This window comes from Haliotis rufescens, unplaced genomic scaffold (assembly GCF_023055435.1).
Source record: "Haliotis rufescens isolate VD_foot unplaced genomic scaffold, xgHalRufe1.0.p SCAF_10, whole genome shotgun sequence".
In the NCBI taxonomy this organism is placed as follows: Eukaryota; Metazoa; Mollusca; class Gastropoda; order Lepetellida; family Haliotidae; genus Haliotis; species Haliotis rufescens.
The window spans coordinates 32,289,529-32,310,677 of NW_025963780.1; the positions used below are offsets into that span (position 1 = coordinate 32,289,529).

Consider the following 21,149-nt stretch of genomic DNA (forward strand, 5'->3'; position numbering starts at 1 on the left):
TCCTGTGTGATGCGGGCTGGAGATGGGAAAATGTCGTGGGGGAAGAGGATTGGGTAGGGATGGATGGCAGGGTGACAGAGGGGGTGTCATGACGAGTGGAAACGTGGCAAGATGTGCACGTATTTGGGGAGCTGTGAGGGTGTGTGTGCGTGCGTGCGCGTGTGCAGGGGGCAGGGGGTTGGTGGAGGGCGGGGGGTGTTTGGTGAATAGTGTTAACTGTTTAAATGTAAGGAAGGAGAGGAGACGGTGAGAAGATGAGACGGTGAGAAGATGAGACGGTGAGGGGATGAGAAGGTGAGGGAATGAGAAGGTGAGGTGATGAGAAGGTGAGGGGATGAGGAGGTGAGGGGATGAGGCGGTGATGTGAGGAGACGGTGAGAAGGTGAAGAGATGAGACGGTGAGGTGATGAGAAGGTGAGGGGATGAGGCGGTGATGTGAGGAGACGGTGAGAGGATGAGAAGGTGAGGAGATGAGACGGTGAGGTGATGAGAAGGTGAGGTGATGAGAAGGGGGGGGGAATGAGGCGGTGATGTGAGGAGACGGTGAGGGGATGAGAAGGTGAGGAGGTGAGACGGTGGGGATAGGAGACGTGATGACATGAGAAGATGCGACGGGGAGGTGATGAAACAGTAGGGAGAGGAGACAGTGGGGTGATGAGACGTGAGGAGATGAAAATATGACCCGGTGGGGAGATGAGCCGGTGAGGGGATGAGAGGATGAGGTGATGAGAGGATGAGAAGATGAGAAGATGAGACGGCGGGGAGATGAGATGGTGAGGTGATGAGAAGAAGAGACGGTGAGGTGATGAGAGGATGAGAAGATGAGGTGATGAGAGGATGAGAAGATAAGGTGATGAGAGGATGAGAAGATAAGAAGATGAGACGGTGGGGAGATGAGACGGTGAGGGAATGAGACGGTGAGGTGATGAGAGGATGAGACGGCGAGGAGAGGTGATGGTGAGGTGATGAGAAGATGAGACGGTGAGGTGATGAGAAGGTGAGGTGATGAGAGGATGAGAAGATGAGTTGATGAGAAGATGAGACAGTGAGGAGATGAGACGGTGAGGAGATGAGATGGTGAGGTGATGAGAGGATGAGGAGATGAGACGGTGGGGAGATGAGATGGGGAGGAGATGAGACGGTGAGGAGATGAGATGGTATGGTGATGAGAAGATGAGAAGATGAGACGGTGAGGAGATGAGATGGTGAGGTGATGAGAAGATGAGACTGTGAGGTGATGAGAGGATGAGAAGATGAGGGGATGAGAGGATGAGGAGATGAGACGGTGATGTGAGGAGACGGTGAGGTGATGAGAGGATGAGAAGATGAGGTGATGTGAGGATGAGGAGATGAGACGGTGATGTGAGGAGACGGTGAGGAGATGGGATGGTGAGGTGATGAGAAGATGAGACGGTGAGGTGATGAGAGGATGAGAAGATGAGGTGATGAGAGGATGAGGAGATGAGACGGTGATGTGAGGAGACGGTGAGGAGATGAGGAGGTGAGGAGATGAGACGGTAAGGAGATGAGACGGTGAGGAGATAAGACAGTGAGGGGATGATACGGTGATGTGAGGAGACGGTGAGGAGATGAGAGGAAGAAAAGAGGAGACGGTGAAAGGATGAGACGTTGAGGAGATGAGACGGTGAGGTCATCAGAAGTTGAGGAGATGAGACGGTGAGGGGATGAGACGGTGAAGGGATGAGAAGGTAAGGAGATGAGACGGTTAAGGGATGAGAAGGCGGAGGGATGAGACGGTGAGGGGATGAGACGGTGAGGAGATGAGAAGGTGAGGAGATGAGACGGTGAGGAGATGAGACGGTGAGGTGATGAGACGGTGATGTGAGGAGACGGTGAGGAGATGAGACGGTAAGGTGGTGAGAAGGTAAGAAGATGAGACGGTGGAGGGATGAGTAGGTGAGGGGATGAGATGGTGAGGTGATGAGAAGATGAGACTGTGAGGTGATGAGAGGATGAGAAGATGAGGGGATGAGAGGATGAGGAGATGAGACGGTGATGTGAGGAGACGGTGAGGTGATGAGAGGATGAGAAGATGAGGTGATGTGAGGATGAGGAGATGAGACGGTGATGTGAGGAGACGGTGAGGAGATGGGATGGTGAGGTGATGAGAAGATGAGACGGTGAGGTGATGAGAGGATGAGAAGATGAGGTGATGAGAGGATGAGGAGATGAGACGGTGATGTGAGGAGACGGTGAGGAGATGAGGAGGTGAGGAGATGAGACGGTAAGGAGATGAGACGGTGAGGAGATAAGACAGTGAGGGGATGATACGGTGATGTGAGGAGACGGTGAGGAGATGAGAGGAAGAAAAGAGGAGACGGTGAAAGGATGAGACGTTGAGGAGATGAGACGGTGAGGTCATCAGAAGTTGAGGAGATGAGACGGTGAGGGGATGAGACGGTGAAGGGATGAGAAGGTAAGGAGATGAGACGGTTAAGGGATGAGAAGGCGGAGGGATGAGACGGTGAGGGGATGAGACGGTGAGGAGATGAGAAGGTGAGGAGATGAGACGGTGAGGAGATGAGACGGTGAGGTGATGAGACGGTGATGTGAGGAGACGGTGAGGAGATGAGACGGTAAGGTGGTGAGAAGGTAAGAAGATGAGACGGTGGAGGGATGAGTAGGTGAGGGGATGAGACAGTGAGGAGATGAGAAGGTGAGGGAATGAAAGGATGAGGGGATGAGAAGGTGAGGGGATGAGATGGTGAGGTGATGAGAAGGTGAGGGGATGAGACGGTGATGTGAGGAGACGGTGAGGAGATGAGAGGATGAAAAGACGAGACGCAAAGGTGATGAGAAGGTGAGAAGATGAGACGTTGAAGGGATGAGAAGGTGAGGGGATGAGACGGTGAGGGGATGAGACGGTGAGGAGATGAGACGGTGAGGAGATGAGACGGTGAGGGGATGAGACGGTGAGGGGATGTGACGGTGATGTGCGGGGACAGTGAGGAGATGAGAAAGTGAGGGAATGATATGATGAGGGGATGAGAAGGTGAGGGGATGAGATGGTGAGGTGATGGGAAGATGCAACGGGGATGAAATTAAAGGATGAGAAGATGCGACGGTGAAGATATGAAAAAGATAAGACGGTGAGAAGGTGAGAAGATGCGACGATGACGAGATGAAAGGATGAGAAGGTGAGACGTGAAGAGATGAGACGATGAGTAGTTAATTCGGTGAGGAGATGAGACCTTAGGTGATGAGTCGGCGAAGAGATGAGATATGATGAGATGAAACGGTGAGGTGATGAGACGGTGAGGTGATGACACGGTGAGGAGTTGAGACGGTAAAGAGATGAGACGGTGAGGAGTTGAGACGGTAAGGAGATGAGACGGTGAGGAGTTGAGACGGTAAGGTGATGAGACAGTGACGAGTTGAGACGGTAAGGTGATGTGACGGTGAGGAGTTGAGAAGGTAAGGTGATGACACGGTGAGGAGTTGAGACGGTAAGGAGATGAGACGGTGAGGAGTTGAGAAGGTAAGGTGATGAGACGGTGAGTTGAGACGATGAGTAGTTGAGTCGGTGAGGAGAGGAGATGTGATGAGATGAGACAAGAGAAGATGAGACGATGAGGAGACGAGACGGTGAGAAGATGAGGCGGGGGATGATGAGAAGGTGAGCAGAGGAAACGTGAGACTGTGAGGAGATGAAACGGTAAGATGATGATGGGCTGAAAGGATGATAATTTGAGAAAATGAGGAGGCGGGGGACGTAACAGGATGAGAAGGTGAGAAGATGAAAAGGTGAGAGGATGAGAAGGTCACACACACACACACACACACACACACACACACACACACACACACACACACTTTTGGAGGACGCAGAAAGACCAACTAGCTAATACACCATGTGATATTACGTCAGTCGCTCTCTCGGTCGGAAAGTGCAGTAAACTATATTATGTACCGCTTGTCACTGATATCGTATATACGCTTCCATCCATCACGTGCTACTCTGTAATTAACACACAGCGCGTGACCTTTGCATTATCACGCAATATCAGGGTACTTGGTGATTAAAAGCACCAATTATACCGAGTGATGTCTCACAGTGCTAATTATAGTAATGTACAACCAGTCTCGGCCATGTTTTGACGTATCAAAATGGACTGGCCTTTCAGTAGGGGGGATTAATAATTTACACATTCGAACCTTCCTTTAACCAAACTGCATCTTATTGTAACAAATTAAATTTATTATCTAAATGCAAATCAGGTAATTCTCATCCTAACTACAAAGATAATTACAGATAACCATGATTTTGTATAACCAAGACGAGCGCTCCCACCCCTAGTTACGATAATGGACGCGCCCGTTTCCTACCTTAATGTCAACAACAGAAACTCGATGCAATAGAACTGCCTTTCAATCAGCTAATGAGGTGAAATGAGGCTTCTACCTTCCCCTTACACCTCGAAATTATAAAACATTAATCGGATGTAATGAATAACCCTTGCACATGACATCGACGGTTGTTGATATAGGCACTTACGACTTGAACAAGGTCGGACATGGAACGCTGCAATACTCGACTAGCCGCCGTGAATCCTTAATTATGATATTAATAATAAATAATAAATAATATATATTCGCATTTGTCTGTTAAAGTTTACAGGTTCTTCAATCAAATCATAAAAAAAATTCAGAAACAGTTTTGTTATAAGAATCTATTATAATCAACATGCACTGCCTGTTGCGAGTAGATGTCGTTGTTGAGAAGATCTCGCTGACGTTTGTGCTATTTCTAGAGAGCGAAGCTGTATCAATGACGAGATAATAAAAGTAAGGTTTTTCAAAAAGAAATCTTGGCAATGTAACAATTGTCATGTTCTTTGCGCCCCGAGTTGCACATGGTGCAAAAGAGTTTAACATGAAAGGAACAGTTTTTTTAAAAAGAATGCAGCGCTATAAGATTAGGCATACCAGCAAGCTTCTGGCAGCAACAGTTTAGCTTCAAGAAATGATTAGTGGAGATTTTGGTGCAGTTGGCTCAAGGAGAGTTGCAAATTGAGAAGAGATCGTTGGATCACACGGAGTACACACGTCCTTCATTTACTGAAGCTTGTTTTGAAGTGCTTCGTTGCCTTGGAAGTAATATTTAGTAGAAATAAATGAACTTGAACTGGTAATTCATTGGCATGTGGACATATAAATGTATTGATAGCGGAAGAGTTAATCATGATTTTGATGAAATGGGCTGAATGTCTATGCTGATTGATATATTAGCTACAGCTTTGCACACGACACAACACTTGTCGAGACAGACACGGTGAGCTTGGCGCCGTTCTGATCCGTAGAGGGGTCAAATAAAAGTCTTTCCCTTTCAAAATAATGTCATGGTATACGTAAATAGACAGACATTTCAAATCACTTAAATTTGTTACGAAAACAGATATTGCTATGTAAAATTTGAATTTGTTTAAATTTTGATTTTGAAACATTAAACATCCTAAGAAAGCCTACGAAGTATACCCTCGGTCCAATTGAACACTTGTACGCTGCAAATCTTTATTTGTGTTTGTTTGTTTGTTGTTTAGCTTCACATTCAGCAGTACTCCAACTAAACTGAACAGCAAAAGAAACTTTGCACATTTGAAAATAATGTGATTTTGAATTAGCAGTACTGGTTCAAACCAAAATAGGCACAAACACAAACACAAACACATAGCACAAACGCATAGTTGTTGTAACTGTAAGTTTTACCGGCAATAAGCATGTGTTTTTAAAAAATGCGAAAAATACAAAATCACATGATGTCATTGCTGGTAGAAATGTACGTGCCACAAGGGTAAAACAATAGTGCACAGTAGCAATGTCAAACATCCACATTCTAATAAAACACATTTCAAATGCCAAGACTAACATCAGAACAACGTGAGCGAGCAACTGGGATCGTCCAGATGGTGGCCAAGCACACCCATGTTGCAAGAACCTTTGGCTGTTGCCGTTGGAAACTTGTTGCAGCGTTTCAGACAGACTGGAAGAACATCGGACAGGCCAAGGCCAGGGAGACCACGGGTCACTACGCCACAGGAAGATCGGTATCTGCCAACGTTGCACCTCCGCAACTGCTTCCTCACAGTGACGTCATCGGCAGTGAATGCGTTGGCCGGCGGGTGAGCACACACACAGTGACGAGAAGACTTCGGGCAGCAGGTATCAGGGCCTACCGACCATTCCGAACATCGACGAAGACGAATACGATGAGCTATTACAGTGCGACGGTGGCAGCGTTGGGATTGTCAACGCGTGGTCTTTACGGACAAAAGCAGGTTCTGTTTGTTTAGAGTTGGTGGCAGACAGCGTGTTGACCGTCGCAAAAGTGAACGGAAAGCTGCTTGCTGCGTTCAAGAAGTCGTTCCTTGCGGTGGAGCTGGCGTTATGGTATGGGGAGGAATTTTTGGTGACCAGACAATGCCACTCGTCGTCATCGATGCGCAACGCTATAGAGATTTCATCCCCAGTCCAGTAGTGCTGCCCTACCTCCAGCATCAACCCCGAGGTGTTCTGTACCAACACGACAACGCCAGGCCCCACAGGACCCAGGACCCAGGTCCCACAGGTCCAAGGCCCCAGGCAACGTCTTACCGTGGCCGGCATGTTCTCCTGACTTATCACCCACAGAACACCAACTCTACAAGATGAATGGAACCGCTGGCCCTCATCAGAGGTTTGACGTTTTCCGTCCGACGCAGAGTCTTCGCTTGTATGGATGCACGGGGTGGCCACAATCGGTATTAAAGAGACAAATCTTGTGTCTGTGACCACCTTCCGTGTTTGAACGAATTGCATTGAAAATCTAGACAACTGAATTTTCAACTCCCACTGAGTCTGTTTGTCTGGTATACAATATTCAACCGCAAAATGTCAAGTTTGAGTTGTTCAATACTTTGTGGAATTGTTCGTTAGATATACTTTACCTCAAATTTTGGTTATTTTTAGTTTATTAGTTACAGTCACTTCAATCTGTCCAAAGTCAGACAATTTATAAATTGATGGCAATCTTCACTCAGTCACAATACAGACAGAATGAATATTAAATTTATTTAATACAGATTGATGATTCTATTACACTGCCGGGCAAAGGAGGGTATACACAATGTTGGAAAGTGGCTAATAATGAAACAGACCAATGGTCATTCCATGGTGATGCATTTGAAACGGATATATACTCAACAACAAAAGTTCCTGTGACACCAATATTTTAGTGTAGTTTTCAAAGAAGTAAAGTTTCGTTTTCATTATTGTAGTACATGTATGGATTCAAGTAACAAAAACGCAACTGCTACAGAAAAGCATGCATTCCATGTATAAGTTGACTTTTATGCAAGCCCCATGCATTTCACTACCCAAAAATGGGTATAAAAACATGTGCGTTAACGGACATTTTGACAGGAAACCACTGCCAAGCACGTCTTCAGTGGTGCAGACAGCGTCTACGCTGGACGGCCATGCAGTGGGGATTCTATTCACTGACGAGTCTCGTTTTCACCTCAGCCACAGCGATGGACGGATTCGAGTGTACCGACGTCGAGGTGAACGTTACGTCAAACATTGTGTCATGGAAGAAGATCGGTTTGGGGGCGGCAGCGTAATGGTATGGGGTGGGATTACAGCAAGACAGAGGACCCGTTTGATAGTGGTAGAGGGAAATCTCAATGGACAGCGCTACCGCGACGAGATCATCATCCCTGTTGTTCTACCGTTTTTGCGTCGTCATGCCCCAGGCATTACCTTTCAACATGACAACGCCCGGCCTCATATTGCTCGACTTGTTCAGGATTCTCTTCAACAAAACAACGTGAATGTTATCCCCTGGCCGGCTCGCTTCCCTGATCTCTCACCAATCGAGCACATGTGGGATGAGATGGATCGGCGCCTTCGACGTCAACAACGTGTTCCACAGACACTCCAGGAACTTCGAAACATGCTCCAGCAGATATGGCGGATATCCCACAGGACTTTGTGTGACGCCTGGTATATTCCATGAGACGAAGATGTGTTGCTTGCATCGCAACCAGAGGTGGACAAACTCGCTATTGATTTGGAATTGACATTTTTGGCATGTTCATGTTTTTTGTATGAAATCACGCATTTTCTGGAGTCAGTGTGACAAATTAAACCATTTGAATACTTATAGGAGTCTTTTATCTTTTGCAAACCGAAATTGTGTCAGATTTGGTAAAAAACATAACTTTGCATTAAATCTTATTCAATGTCACAGGAACTTTTGTTGTTCAGTATAGTTGTGTTTTCGGATGTTAAGTTTTCTGTGTTCAGTGATTCTTTTTTAGCCTAATCACGTTTTAATAACGTTGAAATGTTTCAAACCTATTCCAGTTTTCCAGAGTGTACTTTATTTTGTCCGTCAGTTTACGAAAAAACAAGTACGTGCACAAATTAGGATTAAATACTGTCAGTATGTTTTTAGTATCTTGTGTCAACTATTTTTAACCATGCATTTTCTTGTTTTACCTGAGTTACCGTGCATTTGTGTGAAATGAGGCAAAAATAGTGTTTTTAATCCCACATTGTGATAGTGTTTTACTGACTCGTAGAATCTTTCAAGATGTCACAGAAATCCGAAAGTTTCCTTTTTGAGCGCATCCGGCAATTTGTAAATTGACTGAAATTGACTGTTACTTTAATACATTGATTCAGTAAATAATTGACTGCAACATGTATATTGCATAGAATACTGTGTGGGACATTCTCGCGATCTCGCATTCTTGCGATCTCGACCTTTGGAAACGATCTCGCATTCTCGTGTTTTTGGTCCATAGCACTTTTTCTCAAAAGTCGACAACGCGAGAATGCAACATTTGGACATGATGCAAAATCTCAAAATCTCGCAATCTCGACTTGTCAAATTAGGCCACAAAAAGTACGAAATCGCGAGAATGCGAGAATGCGACATTTCATTTTCTCGCGATTTCGCATTCTCGTGTTTTAGGCATATTTACCACGTTTCCAAAGGTGGAGATCGCGAGAATGCGAGATCGCGAGAATGTCCCTTACAGTATTCCATAATATTGTGACCAGTAAGGGTTGTAAAACCGGGAGGTGAACATGTACAGATTGTGTTTTTAACTGTAATTTGATATTACAGTTTGTAGTCTGAAGGGTTGTGCTCTCGGTCTGTCGAAACTGTAATGTGAACCAAACTCAGCGGGTCTGAATCTACTCTAGTTGTGATGGAGAAGACATGAGGGTCTGTTGATTCTACTTTCGGAAATAAGGGATTTGAGATATTCCTAAGAGTTCACCCATGTTATGGTTGAAATAGACCGAGGAGCTAAAACAGACTATGCTTATCAGTTGATACTATCATATTGTTTTTCGTTTTCAATTGAAAATAGCTTAAGTAAGTGGTATTATATTCAAATAACTGTACCGGCGGGGAACACCTTTTCATGGTTATATTTTTAAAAATATCATTTAATTTCAACTTTCAAAAATTCAAAAAGAAAATTCGCATAATACACAGCTGGGTATTTTAGCTTTTCAGTGTATCAGTGTCTGCAAATTTACCTCTTACCCCAGTCTTCAAAATTACCCAGCGACTAATTACTTAATTACATTATCAAACTTAACAACATTTTTTTCCAATTACAGAAAAAAGAAAAACCTTTATAATCTCTTTTTCCCCTTATTTAATTCCTCCATAATCTGACCCGTGAAGACCCGGGCTAGAATAGGTCTTCAGCAACCCATGCTTGCCGTAAAAGACGACTATGCTTGTCTTAAAAGGCGACTATCGGGATCGGGTTGTCAAGCTCGCTGACTTGGTTGATGCATGTCATCGATCCCAATTACGTGGATCGATGCTCATGATGTCAATCACTGGATTGTCTGGTCCAGATTCGATTATTTACAGACCGCTGTCATATAGCTTGAATATTGCTAAGTGCGGCGTAAAACAACAAAGCAAACAAAAAAAACCTCCATAATCTTGATTATGAAGCAAGTGTTAAATGCACATAATGCAGGTTCAAAATGGCCCGTGAAACCCAAAAGGAAGTGGATGGTGCTGACAAACATAACGAGGCGAAAGAACCGGATTCGGCATAAGACATTTTTGCACAACGAACTGGCCGCCCAATCAATTTTAAATTCCACAGCCAATTCCCTTTTCTGGTAACTCATATTATAGTATACGAATCATAATTGGTTACATGGCATCGTGCCCCGACAGTGATGTTCATTACATCAGTCACTGGATTGCCTGGTCCAGACCAGTTAATCACAAGCCGCCTTCATATCGCTTGAATATTGTAGGCTTCGGAGTTAAACAAAACAAACAAAAACAAAATTATTTGTCCTTCTGATGAAATTCCTTAAAATCAGAATCGCAATTATATTAATCATAATATATAAAATATAATATAATATATATAAAATGGGGGTGGGGGGTACTGGTCCTGTATTTTGAGCTCACCGCATCTTGAGATGAGGATGTTACCAAAACACGTCTGGAATAACTTCATGATGTGACCACGAATAGATTGTCAGGCTTAGAACGAACCCCAGATATACAATTAATGCCATTTCTTAGACGCGGTGTTACGAGATAATGCCCATTGTGAGAAGAAGATCTCGTGTACGTGATCTCTCGCGAGATCTGCAGCGAGACGTTGCGCAGACCACGGTACACACTGAAAGACCAAGAGGAATGGCTTTCACAGGCGCGGATGCTTGTAGTAGATCCTCTGTGCACCAAAGGGAACTAAGAAGCTCATCTTATTCTACCAACTGCCAACCCGTAAAGATCCGGGGTAGAACAGGTCTTCAGCAGCCCATGCTTGCTGTAAAAGTCGACTGTGCTTGTCGTGAGAGGCGACTAACGGTCTTGGGATCGGAATAGCGATGCAATAGCGTGGAATCAGGGAAGCTCCGGGTTAGAACTGACCTTCAGCCACCCATGTTTGTCTAAGGTGCGACTAAAAGGATCGGGTGGTCAGGCTCGCTGACTTGCTTGATGCATGTCATCTTATCCCAATTGCGTTCATCAATTCTCATGAAGTCAATCACTGGATTCCCGTGAAGATCCGGGGTAGAATAGGTCTTCGCAACCCATGTTTGCCGTAAAAGGAGACTATGCTTGTTGTAAGAGGCGACTAACGAGATCGGGTAGTCAGGCATGTCATCGATCCCAATTGCGTGGATATTAATCACTGGATTGTCTTGTCAAGACTCAATTATTTACAGACCGCCGTCATATAGCTGGAATATTGCTGAGTGCGGCGTTAAACAACAAATAAACATAAACAAATCTACCAACTGCCTACAGATTCATATAAGTGGTAAAGATACAACTAACGTTACAAAGATTTACTTCTGTTTGTTATAGATGTACATGCTGTGAGACCCGTGAAGATTTCGGGGTAGAATAGGTCTTCAGCAACCCATGCTTGCCGTAAAAGGCGACTGACGGGATCGGGTGGTCAGGCTCGCTGACTTGGTTGATGCATGTCATCGATCCCAATTGCGTGGCTCGATGCTCATGATATTAATCACTGGATTGTCTGGTCCAGACTCGATTATTTACAGACCGCCGTCATATAGCTGGAATATTGCTTAGTGCGGCGTTAAACAACAAACCAACCAACCAACCAACATGCTGTGAATATATCATGGCGTTACAAATATTTAAGCGGATGGAGAGAGGGTTGGGTTTTTCTCAAGTATCACCTGGTTAGTCACTTCCGATGTGTGTATAGTTTGACCAAGTATTCGTTTCCGACTGAAATACTTTTGATATCTAGAATCACGTATTCAAACGAGTTAGTTATAGTATCCATTTTCACTTCATTCTAAGCAGAGCCGAATTTCAATATCGCGTCAAACGGTTCGGCCTCCGAATAGAGAGTCTGTCCGTCAGTATCATTTCGACTATTACAAGTATAAAGGTGAAATTTAAGGCATTAACACTGAAACCTAGTGATGACACCAGGTGTTCGCGAAATGTAATATAAGCCTGTTCCGAATGCCTGTGGGTTCCCGTAGTGATCCGCATACTTTCTACAAATATAGTGAGTGAGTGAGTTTGATTTCACGCCGCTTTTAGCAATATTCCAGCAATATCACGGCGGGGGTAACCATAAATGGGCTTCACACATTGTACCCATGTCGGGAATCGAACCCGGGTCTTCGGCGTGACGAGCGAACGCTTTAACCACTAGGCTACCCGAGCGCCCCCTACAAATATAGAGAGGATAATGGAGGCATTAACACTGAATCCTAGTGATGACACCGGGTGCTCGCGAAATGTAAATCCAGCCTGTTAAGAGTGCCTGGGGTGGAACATAATTTCTACGTATAGAGAGGAAAATGGCGACATTACCATGGCAACATTATTGCTAACATGACAAAGGACACATAACATCCTTTGACATTTTAAACTGAGAAACGACGTCAGGAACATGACGCAAACTGACTCAATTCATCACAACTAGAAATATTTAATCTACATCTAAAAATATCTCCATTTGAACCAGACATCTATCATTGTGGGACATACAAAACAATTGCCGTTGACGGCGAGGATGCACCAGGCGAGGAGGACGTTGTAGACTTTTATTCAGTCGCAGACGTCGTCGGAGCGTATTGATGTTCCGCTTGTCTGTGAGCGTAAAAACACAAGTTTGTGTGACAGTTCTTCAAGACTAATTTGACTGGTCGTACAGGAAATCCTTATCTGGAATGTCGATGTTAGGCTCGGCTCTGATTCTATTCGGGGAGAGGGGGTATTCGATTTCGGGTTTTTCCAGGGGTGAGGCGTTTTGGTCTTTTTATTCAAGGGAATATGTTTTTGTTTTGTTTTCCTGCTGTTCGAGGCTAGAAGCTGCATACAAACATCTACTGTCAGGCAAAAGAAAGTATACACCATGTTTGATGGTGGCGCAAAGCGAAACAAACAAGGAAAGTTTATTCGAAGGTGATGTACAGTAAACTACGGTTATAACGAACTCAAAGGGACTATTTGTAGTTCGTTATAACCGTAGTTCGTTATAAGCATATATACAGCATAACTACAGCAAATAGTCGGGACTAAAAAGTAAGTTCGTTATATCCTCCAGTTCGTCATAAGCGTGTTCGTTATAACCGTAGTTTACTGTATTTTATACTGGTATGAGAGTTGTGTTTTGATCAAATCCAATTGTCAAGTGTATACTTTTTTGCCCGGTATATTAATTACTATAGCTTCCGACTGATCCCCTCCCATTTATTGATGTTCTGAGGGGGAATATATTATTGGTTACTTCCGTTGGGTAGAAAGTGGAATAGTTAGTTTTGTGGAGGCGTTCAGAACAGGATTTGTGATTAAGGAATTTGCAAGACAATTAAACAATGGACCAACGCACTGAGGCATCTTTTAAACATATCACGGTTTTAAGATATGAAATGATTATCATGATAATCATAAGTGTACATACAAGCTGAATAACGACACGCACAGACACTTTAAAAAAAGAAGGAAAAATTCCCTATATCCAACGCGAAATTGTTGTTTATTGTTTTGTTGTGTGGGATAGTCATTTTTTACTAATGGCCAAATTCGGAAATTATGAAAATAAGTTTTGGTTAGGTTGGAATTTTGGTGACCGAAGTTTTTTGGCAGTGATTTAGTATTAAAGTGAGTATGGTTTTACGCCGCGTTTAACAATATTCAAGCAATATCAATATTAAAGACAAACACACCCAACGCTGAACACATCGCTGTACAAAACAGGAAATCGAGAATTGATACCATCTTCGACTGCTGGGTAGTATAACAATTTGGTGTGACTGACAACATTTTGCGAATAGAATATTAAACTGTCTATGTTAATTAGGTATCTGTACGTATGCACCGTATGTGTGCGTTTGTATGCGTGTGAGTGTGCGTGTGCGTGTGCGTGTGCGTGTGCGTGTGTGCTATTTTTTTGTCAATGTGTATTTATACCAATAAACACATGCTGGAACATACACACACAAACAGACACACGCACAGACACAGGCACACACATACATGCACACGCACTCACGCGCATACACACATACATACACATGTACATACACACACACCAAACGTGCACGCACACACACACTCCCGCACGCACGTGCACATGCAAAAAACTCCATTATAAAATCTGTATTCACTTACATTTTAATCGTTTTCAGTATTGTCGGTGGTGAAACTCCATAAAGAGAGTTTTACAAAAAAATATCGACAAAATCAAAACAAGGGGAATTTTTCGAAGTTTCATTCATAACGGCTCAGTATCTGAACTGGCGCCTGAACATCCCGTGTCTGAATGTACGACCGCGCAGACTTCTTCATGGCGGCATCACCTCTCTCGGCTTTCCCCACCGTGATCAGCGACAAGACTTTCTCCACAACAGCCTTCGGTTGAAACTAAAATTAGAAGTTAAAAGATTCCCGCTGACAGTAGGTCGCCAGTAAACTTTCACTCTCATGTGGTTGGACGTAGCATGTCGTTATCGCGCTTGTGGAAGCTTCTATAATGAGTTACTCTGTGGTCTTTGAAAGGAAATTACAGACAATTGTTTAAAAAAAACAGAAAAGAAGAGTAAAACATTACCTACCAAAATAGACAGGTATCATCTGTTGTTGTTCTATAAGCAAAACGATAACGTGCTTGGTGACGTCATATTTTCGATACATTTTCAAAAATCAATAAAACGTAAACGTTTTTTAGTGCTTACCAAAAGTGTGCCGGATGAGAGTGAGTGAGTTAGGTTTAACGCCAGTATAACAGTATTCCAGTTATATCACGGCTGTCAGCTAAATGTGGGAGGAAAGCCCGAAGTGATGCAGGTCTCAGATGTTTACCACTTCGATGAAACCCACGACCACGCGTATGGTGCTGACAAACCTAGAAACATAATCGGGGCGATCCGGGATTCGAATCACAATCATAGGTTTCTAGTGTGCCCAAGGGGCGAAACTCTGTACAGCGAATCGCGGCGCCTTCGAGGATTGGGCCACCCGTGCCCCCGCCGGATGATAGAATATCGAAGTAAGGTTTGGTGAAAATTTAGTAACTAGTTCGGCATTATTTTCTCCAATGGAAACGGGTGACACAAGGATAAATAAACGTTACTCGTTGTACAGATTAGCTTCCCTTTGTGCAGGATCTGCTGTTAACGGTTCCGTATTCACCTCTATTGTGATCATTGCCGTGGGTTTCGCTGAAGTGGTACTTGCGGTATGTCTTCGGTGCAGTATTTCCTCTCACAGGAGCGTGTGTGTGTGTGTGTGCGTGCGTGCGTGCGTACGTGCGTGCTTGCTTGTATGTGTGTGTGTGCGTGTGTGTGTGGCTGCTTGTACTAGTCCGGACTGATGCCGATTCATAGTGCTAGCCCACTGAACTGAGATACCATGCCACAGTTTAACATGATATCATGCGTACATCACTCAGACACTATATACTGACTCCGAGCCGACCAGTCCTTGTTTTAGCACCTGAATGCCAAGCGCCAGACAGTGTAACAAGTACCATCTTTTACCGTCTTTTGGTATGAAGCGGCCGGGGATTAAACCCCGGACCTTCGAGTGTCCGGGCGGACGCTCTACCATTAGACCACGGGAGAAGTCTTGAGCGGAAGGGTGGCCTAGTGGTAAAAGCGTCCGCTCATCACGCCGAAAACCCGAGTTCGATTCCCTACATGCGTACAACGTGTGAAGTCATTTCAGATGTCCTCCGCCGTGACATTGATTGATTATTGCTATATGCGGCGTAAAACAATGCTCATTCACTCACTCACTAACAGCTATTTTGTACGGTTCCATTAGACTTTGTACGTCAGGTATAACGGTCGTTATCAGTAAGTGTTTTGGGTTTAACAGGATTTGAACAGATGTTAAGTTCTATCGCCTTCAAGCTCGAGGTAGAAGGGAAAACACACATATGTGCATGCCATAGACGTTTACAACTTTCGTGAAACCTACTTGCACGGATATTTTGTGCTAATCATAAGAATCCTAATCGACGATATTGTCTCGAATCCTTTAAGAATCAGACCAATCATTATCCTCGCTTGTCTTACTGTTTATATAAGTTTACACTGTTGTTGGGTGTGTAGATGTTATTCCTGCAAGTTTACTTTGCGTCTTTGCTGTCATTCATGGACGGGAACGTCTATTTACTGATCACCAACAAACAGAGCAATTTAGCCATCTGAGAAATTGGTCAGTCACAGGTAATTAGACCGTGCTGACCGCTGGGACAATCGCATCGGGAATTGACGTTGTCCGGAAATACTCGACAAGGCGATCGGCCCGATTCGTCAAATTGGCGGAAATTTGTCCCTCCGAAAGCGGTCGAAGCCTGCCCCCAGGGGGTGGGGTTGATCAGAGGGCAAGCCATTGTAGTCAAGTTCTCATGGGCTGGTCCACGTCAGTCAAAGTACTCTTTTACTTACATAATTATTTTTTTTGCTTTATCATCACGGTTGATTTGTATATTTTAAAATTCGGCTCAACTTGCCAACATTCGCCAGCAGGTACAAAGCCTTGCATATAAAGGTAGGCCATAACGTGGTTAAATTACCGGGGTTACGTTCGTCTTAGCGGTATGACCGCTCTCTGGTATGGTGCCAATGTCATGATCAGTGACAAGAGACGAAAGACTAACGTCACGACGTCGTCACGATGTCGTCACTATACCACATGAATTATAAAAAATGCTTATTTTCTCTAAATTGGGTTTATTTTGGGACAAAAAATCTCAGATAAATCAATATACTCAAGCAAAACGTTAATACAGTGTCAGTTTCTAAACCAACTGGATGAAACAATTACTGTTAAATTTACATGATCGTCAACCCGAGAAGATCCGGGTTAAATTTGGTCTTCAGCAACCCATGCTTGAAATAAGCGTCGACTAAAGAAATACAAGTACGCGAAAAAAAGAAAAAAGAAAAAAAAAAGATGAAATGGTTAGATTAGGTAATTTCGCAACGTGTTGTTACACTGCTGGGTTCGTGAAATCTGTTTTGTACGCAAACAAACAACACACAGCTCCTTACATGATAACGTCTTGCATATAATGACGTTGCTTGGAGATCAATGAGATAATTGTAGATGATTCACACTCGTGGCCTCCGTGAAGCTCCGGGTTAGAGTTGGTATTTAGCAATCCACGCACTGAGCGTTTGACGCCGTGAACAGCTGGCCCACTTTCCACGTGTGTTTGTTTGTTTGTTTGTTTGTTGTTGCAACGATATATATTCTTATCATTACATATCTCGCCGTCAAGACAAAAGACCGTTCCATACAATAACACTGCCAATAAACCGTTACACTACTATTGATGTCACCACTGGGACTATATGGAGATGCTGAATGCTTTTTTTTAAGAAGAGATTTTTAGATTTGATGCATATGAAGCCAAACCAATCCACCATTCCCTGAGTGAAAGACTACATGTTGATCTTTGTGTCGGCTGACAATGATATCACAAAGACCTTGTGTGTTACACAAATAGCAATGTCTTGTAGTAATTAATCAAAGTCTCCTCTCGCGCAGAAAAGCAAGTTTATCCGCGAAGCTTAACGAAACCATGTCAACTACACGAAAATATGTTTCATATCATGATAACAAACCAAAACAATCTATCGCCAAATACGTTATCCGGCGTTATAACCAGCACGACCAAATTGGTTCTGTGCGTGCTTTACTTCGAAGTGTTTATTTCAGAGTATGGCATTAACACAGAACAACGTGTCTCTATTGAAATATCGGTCCAAGAAACGTCTTTCATTATTACTTGGCCTCGATCTGGACATTCCACCCTCGTTATGGATGTAAACACCACGTCGAGCGTCGTTCCATAGGATTTGATTAACGTCCCGTTGAGAGCCTCACGTTTGTTCTTTGCATCACTTTAACCCACTGTTTCGTATTCAGGGAGAATAATTGACTTGGAGACGTAAAAAAGGTGTTTTGATTTATTCGGCAACTGTCAGTCACTATCGTCTATTTATTGAATCGGGCCTATCCGGTGGTGAAGGGTTATGACAGCAGCGCTGACTAATTACATAACAATGGAAATATCCACATCAGGTGATATCGCAGTCGCCGGTGCTGACTAAATTACATGCCACGTGCATAATATCCGGCGGAAATGTTTCAACAATGAAAAAGTGCCTTGGGGCTCTTGTCAACAGTTTTAAGTGTATCCCCAGCCGAGATCGTGTTAGGGCATGAATATAAAGCCTCCCTTCTCCATTCAGTGACAACTCGATTAACGATGCTTTCGATCAAATGAGCGTACACGTGACGAATCTTCTTTTTGTAGAAGTTTATTTTATTTTCAATTCCAAAGACATGCTGAATCGGAAGCTGTGGTCTCATGGACGGCGGTAACTTTCTGTTGAAGGCATATGCATGAAGCACAGTGCGTGCCTGTCAGGTTTTCATATTGGCATTCCACGAGGACGTGGGGAGAATGTATTCATTGAATTTGTTAAATTTCTCTTTAGATTGATTTCCCCATTCATGAAATTACATGGGACATGAACCAACTACGGAAACTGAACACACCACTCAGTAGTTTGATAAGCTCACCTGACTCTCACTGCTACACTGCAGAGCAAAATAGTGAGTGAGTGAGTGAGTGACAGTATTCCAGTTATATCACGGCGTGTCAGCTTAATGTGGGAGGAAAGCCCCGAGAGATGCAGGTCTTAGACGTTTACCACTTCGGATGAAACCCACGAGCACGGGTATGGTGCTGACAAACCTAAAAACATAATCGGGGAGAACCGGGATTCAAACCAACAATCATAGGTTTCTGGCGTGCCGAAGGGACGCAACTCTGCACAGACGACTGGGCCACCCGTGCCCCCTTAGAGCAAAAGAAAGTTTACACTCATGTTTGATGGTGATGTTGATTGTTTGTTGTTTAATGCCCCACTCAGCAATATACAAGCTATATGCCGGTGGTCTGTAAATAATCGAGTCTGGTCCTGACAATCCAGTGATTGCCATCATGAACATCGATCTACGCAATTTGGATACGATGACATGCATCAACCAAGTCAGCGAGCCTGACCACCCGATCCCGTTAGTCGCCTCTTACGACAAGCATAGTCGTCTTTTACTGCAAACATGGGTTGCCGAAGACCTATTCTACCCCGGATCTTCACGGGTGATGTATTTGATTAGAGTATCACAGTTGTATTTTGGACCTGAAGGTCACAGTTTTTCGGGGACTGTTTTCAGCCTAGTAACGTTTTGATCACGTTTGTATTTTTGTCGGATCCAATTTTCAAGTGTGTACTTTCTTTTGCCGGTCAGTTTATTTACTCCGACTTTGTGGGGCGGTTGTCGGGGTTTTTATTAGTCCGCCGAATACATGTGTGAGTTGGGTTTAACAGTATTCCAGTTATATCGCGGCGTGTCAGCTTAATGTGGGAGTAAAGCCCAAAGTGATGCAGGTCTCAGACGTTTACCACGAGCACGGGTATGGTGCTGACAAACCTAGAAACATAATCGGGGCGAACCTGGATTCGAACCCACAATCATAGGTTTCTGGCGTGCCCAAGGGACGCAACTCTGCACAGCGAATCGCGGCGCCTTAGACGACTGGTCCACCTGGATTGTCTGGTCCAGACTCGATTGTTAACTGTCCCCTCTCGTCCCATGGAAGATTTGGGGTAAGAATTGGTCGTCAGCATCCCATGCTTTTGTTTTTGTAAGAGGCGACTAACGGAATCGGGTGGCCAGACACTCTGTCTTGGTTGTGGCATGTCATCGTATCCCAACTGCATGGATCGATGCTCTTGTCAATCACTGGATTGTCTGGTCTAGACTCGATAATTTACAGACCGCCGTCATATAGATGGAATAGTGATGAGCGCTGCGTTAAACAAACAAAGAAATAAACAAATAAACAAACACACGTAGAAGGTGGTCCAATTGGTTACGCGCCGCAACTCTCTTTCGACAAGCATGGATTGCTAAAGACCAACTCTATCCCGGAACTTCACGAGGGCCGTGTGGGTGCATCATCTACAATCTCGTCGATTATGAATAACATATTGCATACATTGAGGCCTTAAAGCCTCCCCAGGATATTTTAATACTGTTCTACAGCTATGTCATTATTTGAGATGTTGCCATAAGCAGCTATGCACTTGTACACTGGCCATGGCCTACACAACAAACATGCAGTGGCTTCACGGACGCACACAACCGTTGGGGTTCCGGGTTAGCAATGCATGTCGCACGAATGAGTGAGTTAGTGAGTGAATGAGTATGGTTTTACGCCGCTTTTAGCAATACTCCAGCGGTAAATAATCGAGTCTTGACCCAGACAATCGACTGATTGACTCGAGCACCAAATCAACACAATTGGGATGCAATGACATGCCTCAACCAAGTCAGAGAGCCTGACCACCCGATCCCGTTAGTCGCCTCTTACGACACGCATGAGTTGTAAGGGCCTATTCTAACCCGGATATTCACGGGTCGTTCTGTTATGCATTAATGCGCTACCGTGATCATGATATATAGCATCGAAGCTAAAAGGGTGCGATGTTAGGGTGTGTAAGAAACAGATAACTGCATTTGTGCCTGTCATAATACTCAACTGCAATCAATAATTGACTATATTCGTTTTGAGACAGCATGTTGTGAAATAATGGTATCTGACGGCTACTCGTGTAGTAATCCCTATGTAATATGATTGAAAGTGTTAATGTATCATCAGTATCGATGGAATACACTCACAACTGGAGGGGCGGTCGGGTAGCCTAGTGGTTAAAGCGTTCGCTCGTCACGCTGAAGTCCCGGGTTCGATTTCCGACATGGGTACAATGTGTGAAGCCCATTTCTGGTGTCCCCCGCAGTGATATTGTTGGAATATTGCTAAAAGCGGCGTAAAACCATACTCACTCACTCACTCACTCACTCACTCTCACTCACTCACTCACTCACTCACCCACCCAACTGGAATAGTGCAATGGACTCTGCTTCTAGCAGAGATTTCGAATGATTTTGAAACCGGCTTTATCACTTTTCTTTTCACCATATTTGATCCACGAAAGAATCATGTAGCCAATGTCAAGGTCAGAGCAAACCACGTATAAGTTGAATGGGTCACCCTAGCCATAAT

The 21,149-nt window shown here is 44.1% G+C and overlaps 2 protein-coding genes across 2 annotated transcripts; both read right to left on the minus strand.

Annotated features, from left to right (window-relative positions):
• Window positions 1-212: 212 nt before the first annotated feature.
• On the minus strand, window positions 213-1,655 carry LOC125374657 (extensin-1-like). The gene has a single exon (XM_048385856.1). It carries the CDS (start codon window positions 1,653-1,655, stop codon window positions 213-215), a length of 1,443 nt encoding a protein of 480 aa, XP_048241813.1.
• A 71-nt stretch (window positions 1,656-1,726) lies between these two features.
• LOC125374658 lies at window positions 1,727-6,624 on the minus strand. Its single transcript, XM_048385862.1, has 2 exons — window positions 6,199-6,624; window positions 1,727-3,658 (listed from the first exon to the last, which is right to left on the minus strand). Exons 1-2 carry the CDS (start codon window positions 6,622-6,624, stop codon window positions 1,727-1,729), a joined length of 2,358 nt encoding a protein of 785 aa, XP_048241819.1.
• Window positions 6,625-21,149: the final 14,525 nt, after the last annotated feature.

What these genes read in the sequence shown, in the direction of transcription:
- LOC125374657 (XM_048385856.1), bottom strand. Translation starts at nt 1,655, where the DNA reads ATGACCTCACCGTCTCATCTCCTCAACGTCTCATCCTTTCACCGTCTC.
- LOC125374658 (XM_048385862.1), bottom strand. Translation starts at nt 6,624, where the DNA reads ATGCCGGCCACGGTAAGACGTTGCCTGGGGCCTTGGACCTGTGGGACC. An exon ending in CTTCGTCGATGTTCGGAATG is followed by an intron (nt 3,659 to 6,198) that starts GTCGGTAGGCCC and finishes ATCTCCTCACAG; the next exon opens with TCTCACGTTTCCTCTGCTCA.